The sequence below is a fragment of the Lolium rigidum genome, chromosome 5 (genome assembly GCF_022539505.1).
Source record: "Lolium rigidum isolate FL_2022 chromosome 5, APGP_CSIRO_Lrig_0.1, whole genome shotgun sequence".
NCBI classification, from domain to species: Eukaryota; Viridiplantae; Streptophyta; class Magnoliopsida; order Poales; family Poaceae; genus Lolium; species Lolium rigidum.
The window spans coordinates 140,320,018-140,329,465 of NC_061512.1; the positions used below are offsets into that span (position 1 = coordinate 140,320,018).

General features: G+C 44.0%; 1 protein-coding gene and 1 pseudogene across 1 annotated transcript; one reads left to right on the forward strand and one right to left on the reverse strand.

The window, feature by feature from the left end:
- Nucleotides 1-349: 349 nt before the first annotated feature.
- Nucleotides 350-3,792, forward strand: LOC124652470 (protein TONNEAU 1b-like). The gene is made up of 8 exons (XM_047191486.1): nucleotides 350-537; nucleotides 1,640-1,775; nucleotides 2,253-2,341; nucleotides 2,427-2,549; nucleotides 2,892-3,025; nucleotides 3,112-3,137; nucleotides 3,235-3,388; nucleotides 3,463-3,792. Exons 1-8 carry the CDS (start codon nucleotides 451-453, stop codon nucleotides 3,485-3,487), a joined length of 774 nt encoding a protein of 257 aa, XP_047047442.1. The 5' UTR covers nucleotides 350-450; the 3' UTR covers nucleotides 3,488-3,792.
- A 244-nt stretch (nucleotides 3,793-4,036) lies between these two features.
- Nucleotides 4,037-8,732, reverse strand: LOC124657735 (annotated as a pseudogene).
- Between the last annotated feature and the right edge of the window lie 716 nt (nucleotides 8,733-9,448).

Below are 9,448 nucleotides of genomic sequence, written 5' to 3' on the forward strand. Positions count from 1 at the left end.
GATAACAGGATCACATTTTTCACCAGATAGATGCACCATATATTTGTATCCCTACTGAGATAACAACGAAAAGGTAAAACTATTTTCTGCCACTGTTCAGTTTCTAGTTATGATATAATTCTACCTCAATGTATTGCACTATTATTTCTCGCATCTATAATATTTATATTAACCACAGTTCACATGCTTAATATCTTCACCAATCCATGGAAATAAGGAACTATTTTCATAAATTCTTGGGAGGGTCCCATTGCAAAAAATGGCGTCCCATCTCAATGGCCCACCTGTCATAAATTCACCGCCGGGGTCCTCTGGTAAATTAAACTACTAGACGAGAACTCCCCCTGCTCCTCTTGTTCCTTCTTCTTCTTCGCATCTCTTTCTCCCCCCGCAGAGGCTGCTCCGCCTCGCCTTGAGAGAGAAGAGAAGCGAGGAGACGAGAGGAGAGCCATGGACGACTACGCGCGGGAGATGATGGAGCTCAAGACGCTCGTCACCCGCACCCTCGAGAAGAAGGGCGTCCTCGCCAAGATTAGGGTCAGTAACTGCCCATCCCCTCACTTCCGATCCACTAGGGCTAGGGCTAGGGACAGATCTGCCTCTCTTCCCCTCCCACGTCCTTCCAGGATCTCGACATTTCGCGGTTCCGCCGCCCCCCTCCACCAAATCTTGCATCTTCTCTTTTTCCCCCATCGGAACTGAAATGGGGGAAAAAAATGCTCCCTTTGTTTGTAGAAAGTTTTAACCTTGGGCGCTCCGTTCCTGCTAGATTCACTATGCATTTCAAATTCCACGTGGAACCATTTGATGGTTTGAGAAAAGGCCGAGATTTTGTCTGGGTGCTACTGCTTCCTTTCTTGTTCAGGTTGCTGGACAACCGAACAGTAATCTCACTCGGGCAGACTATTAGACTACATGGAAGACAATGTGTTCTTGCAGGGTGTGTGCATCACTAGACGATCTTTGTGCAGTGCTACGATCCTATCACATATAATTTTGCACTATAAGCATTAAGCGTTAACTGTCTCTCTATCTTAGGTTGACGACACACCCTTTGTTATTCTGCAAAATAGAACGTTTGGGTGTGTAGTTCAGTTAAACCTATGCAACAAATTTACATGTATAAGTGTCAAGGTTCAGAAGAGCTGTAGGTGTTAATTCCTAGTTTTGCCTCTGCCTAGAGCCTATTTTGCCCTAAGCTCTACGCCTAGGCACTCTTAAGCACACATCACATGACTATGGGCTAGGCGTTTTGCTGTTTCCTAGCACCTAGGCACGCTTAACCACGCTTAACCGCAGGCCTAGGCACGCTTAACCATTACTAGTAATTGTTGGGTAAAGGACCGAAGCTGTGCTGTTGTCCTGTATTTGGTAAACCTAGGTTATGTTTGACAAAATCATATATGCTGTTTCCTTATTTATTAATTAAACCTAGGTTATGTTCGATGAAATCCGCATGCTTGCATTAGTTTTTAGATTTACATGGAAAGGCTCATTCCGGCAGAAGGCATCATATTTTTGCATCATGTGTCTTACACGCCTAATTATGCTTTTTATTCGGTTTCATATCTAGCAACGCCTTGCTTGGGAAAAAAGGCTTTGATGCTGTTTTTGATGTCATCGTGTCTTGCATGACCAGGCTGAGCTGAGAGCAAGTGTGTTTGAGGCCATAGAAGACGAGGATCGTGTGGCAGAGGAGAATGAAGATGGTGGGAATCCTGCTTTGCTTGGTAGCTGCAATGACCGTGCTAAGCAACTGCATGCTTCACCGTCAGGTTTGTCCCCTGGTTATTAAATTGATGGACTGTATCTGTTGCTAAGATCTTCTCTTGTATATTCAGCACTCTAGGATTTTTATACTGTTGTTCTTGAATATTCTAGACATATACTAGATCAACACGTATTGCATGATGATATTTCTCCTCTGTAAATAGTTGCAGATTTTAGCTTCTTAACCTTTTTAGCTACCAATAATAGAGGTCAAAGTGATTTCTTGCATATCATTTTTTTTTCCGCGCTACTGAAATATCTATCCTCTTTACTCCTGCGTTGCCGGCCTTTTAGCTTTCATGCTTCTGCACTGATGTTTGTTCAACACTTCAATGGAGAATTTGTAAAATGCAACTTATTGACTTTGCCTATGTCGCTTCCATTCTCATCACATGTCTTCAATGCTTAACACTTCATTCGGCAAAAGTTCGCAAGCTGTGTAGGCTGAGTGGTTCACATCCTAAAACATCTGTTGCTTGCAGGTAGGTTATTAACAGCACTTATAGGTGAATACTTGGAGTGGGCCCAGCTAAGTCACACCATGAAAGTTTATTTGCCGGAATGTAATCTGGTAACCATTTCTTATACTTTATATATCTTAGTCGTGTTTCTCAAATATCAGCATGCACTAATATGTGTCTTGTACTGTTAATCAGCCCAAGGACTTTTGGAAGAATGAACTAAAGGATTTTTCTAACAAAAACGGACCTGAAGGGAGCAGGAGTGCTGAGAGTGGTCCAATGCTTTTAGATGTTCTTGAAGGATATCTTAAATATGAGGTTAATATCTCTCTTACCCAGAAAGGTGGCCTTCATCTTGATTAGTGTTTGCATGTGAATAAACTAACCTGTGAAAAAAAATGCATGTCTAATCGTAACAAAAGGATTTACGATGCTTGGTTAGGACATTATAATTGTGTAAACAATTGCTATGGTGCTCAGTGGATCTTATAACTGTGTAAAAGTTAGATGTTATCCTTTTGAAATTTTGACACAGGAATTACAAGATACCTGGACTAATTTGTTGACAACATACCTATGATTCTCCAAATAAAGTTACTAAAATACCTTAATCTGCCATCGGTGCATACTTGGTTTACTCTGAATTGTTTTGTTTTGTAGAATTTGTCTCAAACAAGAATGGCTGGTAGGAGAATGGTCAATTCTGAGTCTGACCCAACATTGAATAATGATAATCGGAACATGAGGAGGCCACCGTCTTCATCTTCAGTCGGGGGCATGCCTCCTATGGGAAGGTTAGTTACACCTACTGATATTTTGTTGCAGCTGTTTGTCTTTGTTTCCTCTAAATGTGGGTAACACTTACTGTTTAACTTGTCAGGCAAATGCCATCGTCGCAGACATCAGGTACCTGACATGTAGTTTATTCATTCCGTCACATGCACATGCACACACATATTTTTGTTGCTTTCTAAATTATAAAACAAATGTTTTGGACATTCAGACAGAAGAGGGGGTTCTTCTGCTTCCAACACAAGGAAAGAGGAGTACAACTGGGGCTATGACGACGATATCTCGGAAGAAGTGTTGCGTACAACCAGCGCTATGGAGAACGTTCAATTAGACCGGAAAACCCGGAACCTGACAACATCTTGGAGGTAGGACTGTTTCAGAGTTGTTTACTTGTGCGTTTCTCCTTGCCTTTGTGATATGATAGCTTATATCCTTGCAGGCATCCAGGCAATGGTGCCGAGTAGCATCTGTAAGGTGGGCTGGTGCGCTGTTGGCTTGCTTGGTATCCCCTTGGGATTCTGTATCCACTTCTAGTCGGTATTGGATTGTGCGTGTGTGTGGCGTGTGTTGTAATCCAGCTAATTGTGCACCCGAGAGGAGATTTTATAGTGTGCTAGACCTATTCATTGTAATCTTTCCTGTCCGTATGATTTGAGTGTGGAACAAATTGATTTGATTTACGTTGACAAGTTGCTTTTGTCTAGAATGTACGGAGATGTGCTTTTGTCTCGAATGTACGGAAATATATATGAAGGGCAGATTACGGCTAGTATATTTTTGGTGCTGAGTATGATGATATCTAGGACTTGTCCGCGGTGCTGCTCGGAATACATTGATCTTGAGATGGATCCATTGTTCAGTACTCACTCTGATCCATATTACTTTACTTGGAGTAGCATTATTAGAAATGGTAAACATTGCATTTTTCTGTTTTGAATACTTAAGCACCATAACAAACACACTAGGAGTATTGTAAATGAAGCACCATAACAAGCACCATATACTTCCTACAGTTGAATCTAAGTATCATTGTTTCATCTTCAAAGTCCCCCGTGGTTGTGCCTTCCCTCGTATGTGGTTAACAGTGAATTATCAGACGAACGCTCCACAAACTTGCGCGCATTGCATCTCGCTGTGCTGCATCTATAGTAGCTCCTGCAAGTTCAGCAACCACGTGTAAACAACACTTCAGGTAGAGTTGGTATAGCCCTATGATTCGTACTTGAGTTCAGCAACAGCTTGTAAACAACGACACTTCAGGTAGAGGAGTTAGCATAGCTATATAATTCAGGTTTGACGTTTCAGTATATAAACACAAACACAACATTATTATTACTGGTACTTGAAAATTTCCTCCCAAACAAGGCAATTATGGGTATGAATTAATGGAGGTGACTTCTATGTTCTCAACTTGTGCAAGTATTACCTTGGAAATGAATTGCCATTAACAGCCTTCTGGCCATACTTGCGCCAACGGAATGAAGCATCCCCAGGTGTCTCGTGTTCTGTTGGCAACTGGAATGCACCCTTAACATAAGCTGTCAGGTCATTTGCCATACTTGATTGCTTCTCCTTTCGGCTGAAAAGGGCAACTTCAATCAGGTTTTCGATGCGTGTTCGAGAAAGAAAAAAGAGTTAAGCAATAATGGTATTCCGCTGCAAGATGAAAACCCAATGAAACGATAGGTAGACACACTGCATTGTTTATAATCAGCTCAGCAGATGAAGGACGCCTAGATTTCGTTTCTATGCAAAATTGCCATCAGCTGAGCGCTGCAAGGGTAACACAACGCAGTAATAATTAATATATTTTCCTGAGATTCGTCATTATAGGATAACAAATGGCCAACAACTGGTCCTTATTCCGAATACAATACCATAATAACATAACTACAGTTCGATGTAGATTATTTGTATGGTTCCTTTTGCCGTTCTTTCCTCTTCCTTTTGGTTTATGGTTTCTCTTCTTTTCAGTTCTTAGTCTTAGCTAGTGCCTTGGTTTTTCACTGTTTTGGCTGTACACTTGTGGCATATCAGTGCCTAAACGCGTGTTCAAGAGAAAAATGAACTCTCCTATTTCCAATTCTAATCCACAACCTGAACATGAAGAAATTCCGAATTAAGGAAATTTTCAATTCTGTTATTAGACAACACACTAACATACCTTCTCTTGCAGTCACAGACCTGACTAGTGTTTCCAAATTCATCAGAGCAATCACAGCTGCTTCTAGATGCCACTGCTACATTGGAGAAACCACAGTTGCGCCCTCCTAACTGGCTTTCTGCTACAGCACCATTGCTGTCATGGGTGTCGGTGACCACAATCTCTGTACTTGTCGATGAAACTGGCTTCTCAGGAGAATTGAGCTTGGGATGGTTGTGCTCACCGTTGTACACAATTTCAGCAATCTGGCCATCTAGTGTCGTCTCCACCTTCCTCTTGACAGGGCAGGTTGGGTAAGTGCACTTGTAGTAGCTCCGTGGGAACTCGCTCCCTTTCACTTGCTTCTGCCCATACTTTCTCCAGTTATAGCCATCATAGGACAGACGGTTTTTCACACAGTGAATTGGCTTGTTGATATTGTGGAATACTGTCATATGGTCACATGAGACTACCTGTTCTGTATTGATGACCATCTGCTCCCGTGTGGCATCCAAACCACCATCCTGTACGGCACATATTATAATATGATGACATTATAATTCGTTGATATTTTCAAATCATCCAATAGATGAAAGATGGGTACTTAAAATAGAAATGTCATTTTGAGGAAGTGGCAAAAAAAATCTTTACCAGATAAACAAAGTTTCTTTCTAAATTCAGAGAAGGATAAACTGAATTTCAGTGAAGCACTGACCATGGTGACAGCAATTCCCTTAGATAGATCACTCGGTGGAGGTGTGAAGCGTGTCACCTTTGGCCGCCTAACTGTAACACTCTCCTCTGGACAGGTGATCTGCGTGGAACCAGTGGTACTGAAGTCTTTCAAGAGCTTCAAGAAGGAATTGAAGCTGGAGAAAGGCCTGAAGGGCACAGGCTTCACAACAGTTATCTTTTCTTGACTTTGCATCTTCCACTGACAAGAGTAGAGGACATTCATTCACTATTCTAATCAATCATAATATGAAATGGGGTTGGGTGTTGTTTGAACAGGAAAACAAAGGTAGTTTACAATGAAGATAGGTTATCTGAAAAGTAGTTCATCTTTGTATATTTCAGCTAGTAACAGAAAAGTCTGCGCTGAAAACTGCATATCAAATAGCAAGACAACAACTGAGTTAATGAAAGAGGATCCGACTGCTTTAATTTATGAGCACAACAATTCCAGATGGATGCCCTTTTGCTAGAAATTAAGGTATGTGCAACTGAGCGACAGAAGAGAAAAGAAAACCTTAGTAGAAGATCAAACTTTACTAGATCTGTAAAGTGCATGAACTGAAATTGTGAAATCAACCAATCTTTAGCCAAATTTTGAAGGTTAATCAAGATCAAGCAACAAAATATGCAGAACATACTAATATAACAACCAAGACAACTTCAAGTGCTAACTTGATTTTCCGGTTATGCATGCATGAACAACTTGGAGCAAAGAAGGAAAATAATGTAATTATAAAGTTCATGTACCTAAACCCTTGTGCTCTGTGCTCCGTCACAGCAGTAGACTGGTAGATGCAATGGAAGGGCGAGAAGGAAGTTGTGTTGAAGAACTGACAAGAAGAGGAGAAAGGAAGGTAGCTGGGGGGTATGCATGACTGTTAGGTTTGGACTCCTGGGGGGTAGGTAGATGCCAGATGGCTACCCTCAGTCCTCAGTGTCTGCCTGTTTCACTTTGCAAAATTGCATAGATCTGGAACATTGTACCATTACCTTTTAAGGAAACTGCACCTCACCGTAGCCCACTGTATGCATTGTACAAAAACATAGTAATAAAACATTGGATACCAGAGCAAACATTTTACAGCAACCGATCTAATCATTCAAACTTCCATCAAAGTGCAAATCGATGGAGTGCAATATCAGTGTTTGTTAACTGTCACTTCCCCTCCACAATCAAATCTAACAAGCCACTTAGACTTTTGGGATATTGAAAGGCCCATAAAAAAGTCATAGTGCCAACAAGAAACTACAAAGAAATATGTTTCTTAGAAGATTATGGTGCAGAAAGTGCTCCAGATGAAAGGAAATATACGCACCTCCTGAGAATTTTTGCAGTGAACAAGAGATGTGCAAGGATAGTAGATAGAACTTGAGGAAACAATCAGGACACTGGTGATAAAAAAGCCAAACCAACATAGGCAACAAGCACCAGAGCTGAAGAACTGAATAGACCTCCAAGTGTCGTAGCTTTGAGTTCTGTCTTGGATGCAAACTGCATTTCCAAGCAGTGAGTTATGTTTCCAGTCCTGCCTTGTAGATGATGGATTACGAACATTCCAACATTTTCAGCAGAGATATATATGAGTAGCTCTAAAATTCTTGAGGTAGCATTAACACAAGCTCTCCACCAGCTAAGTCTAAACCATTGCTTTCACAAATCACAAAATATACTGAATCGAAATAGCTTGCGCGTGCGATCAATCAGCATCAAAGAGCAAAGAACATGAACACATCTTATGCAGTCCTAATAAGAGATAACATAATTACTCGGTCGATCAAAATGCAAAAGCCGGAAAACTCCAACAGTTGTGATACATCCATACACCAAAGTTCAGCGCCATGTAAACATAAGCACGGTATAGTTGCGGCATTAACCGTACTCAAGAATTGACACTTCACCGTAAAAGTTTGCAAAACTCTACCTACAAGGTGTACTCTCTTCTAGGCTACTACTCCTTCCAAGCACACTGCAATATCAATCGCTCGCTAAACTTGGAAGAATTCACTGCTGACCAGGTAAGATCAGTCTTCTTTGCCAACCTCCCTGTCCATGTTCTTCTTCTTCTCCTCCTCCTCCTTCTCTTGGATGAGGCGAGCGATTAGGTGCAGCATGTCGGCCCTCATTGCCCTGACGCTCGCGGCGTCGACCTCCTTCTTGACTGTGTCGAACCAATCTGTTCCCTTATCTTGCTGCTGCCCTCGACGGTCCCTCCACCAGCTGCAGATCGCCCTGGCCACGGCGAGGACGTAGACGCCGCAGTCGTGCCCGTTGACCTGCATCGGGGTGGGCCCCTCGACGAGCGGCACCCCGTTGTCGGCGTCGGGGAGCAGCGGGCGGAGCGCGGCGGCGAGGCAGCTCGCGGCGGGGACGTTGACGAAGCCGAGGCTGTCGTGATGCACGAAGCGCGGGCGGGAGGCGCCGGCGGTGGCGTCGAGGACGAGGAGCGTCCAGTGCGAGCCGCCTTCGGCGAGCGAGGCGTCGGGGTTGTCGTTGACGGGGAGGAGCACGAGGCGGCGGGAGGCGAGACGGATCGGCTCGGCGACCGCGGCGACGGACTCCGGGTCCGGGAGGTTGGAGAGGAGGTAGGGGATGGAGGGCGGCAGGAGGAGGAGGTCGTCGTCGTTGGCCCCGAAGGCGGAGGAGAGGTGGGCGAGGTAGAAGGCGATGATGCGGTCGTTGAGGAAGTGGCGCCCGCGGAGGATGGCGAGGTCGGAGCGGAGGAGCACCACGTCTCCGTAGCTCAGCACCCGCTCGTTCCCATCCTCGCCGGCGGCGGAGGCCGCCCGGGGAGGATCCATCTCGCGGACAGGTCCCTTGGGGAGATGCTTCCGGAAAGTGGAGGTGTGATTTTTCGATTTACTCCTTACAAGTGTCCCGATTTGCTACCCTGGAGCGCAAGGATGTGGCTGTAATATAAGAGCATCACTAGTAGTACCCCTCAACCAGTTAGCGCAAACAAACGGAGCCTAAGGGTTGGAAATGGGCATTTTTTCGCAGTTTTAGAGGTTGAAAAACAGAGACAAAGACTAGAACCCTCAAACCCAACCCAGGGTTCTAGTCTTTGCCCCAACCCCAACCCTTCTAATTGTCATATGACATACACAATTATCACTAGAAAAACACAAACAACATTGAAACAACTAGGAAATGAAAATCATTGATGCATGGTTTAATAGTTTACATCACAAAATCATCATCTTCCACCTCTCATCGGCACCGTCACCAAAAAGTTGCACCTCGGCGCCATCTCCTCCACACCTCCATCGCCTCAAGCACCTCCATAGGCGTCGGTGGTGGAGTCCTCCACACCGCCATCGCCACCACAAATCATCGGAGTGTCACCTCGAAGAGTAGAGGACGCACCACGAAGTAGCCTCTTCCTCTCGGCGATGTCCTCCTTGGTCTCCTTCCACCACGCCAATTGGTCTTCATCCATGTCCTTTTTGCACATCATCATGCGCTCCTTCTTTTCGGCCATGATCTCTTTCCATGCCTTTGCTTCCTCGGCCATGATCTCTTTCCATATTTTCCCAAGCACGAACCAAG

Excerpts from the sequence above, each read along its gene's own strand:
- LOC124652470 (XM_047191486.1), top strand. The coding sequence starts at position 451 with ATGGACGACTACGCGCGGGAGATGATGGAGCTCAAGACGCTCGTCACC. Across the intron at positions 2,550-2,891 it reads AAGGATATCTTAAATATGAG|AATTTGTCTCAAACAAGAAT; the intron begins GTTAATATCTCT and ends TTTGTTTTGTAG. Across the intron at positions 3,026-3,111 it reads GGCATGCCTCCTATGGGAAG|GCAAATGCCATCGTCGCAGA; the intron begins GTTAGTTACACC and ends TTAACTTGTCAG.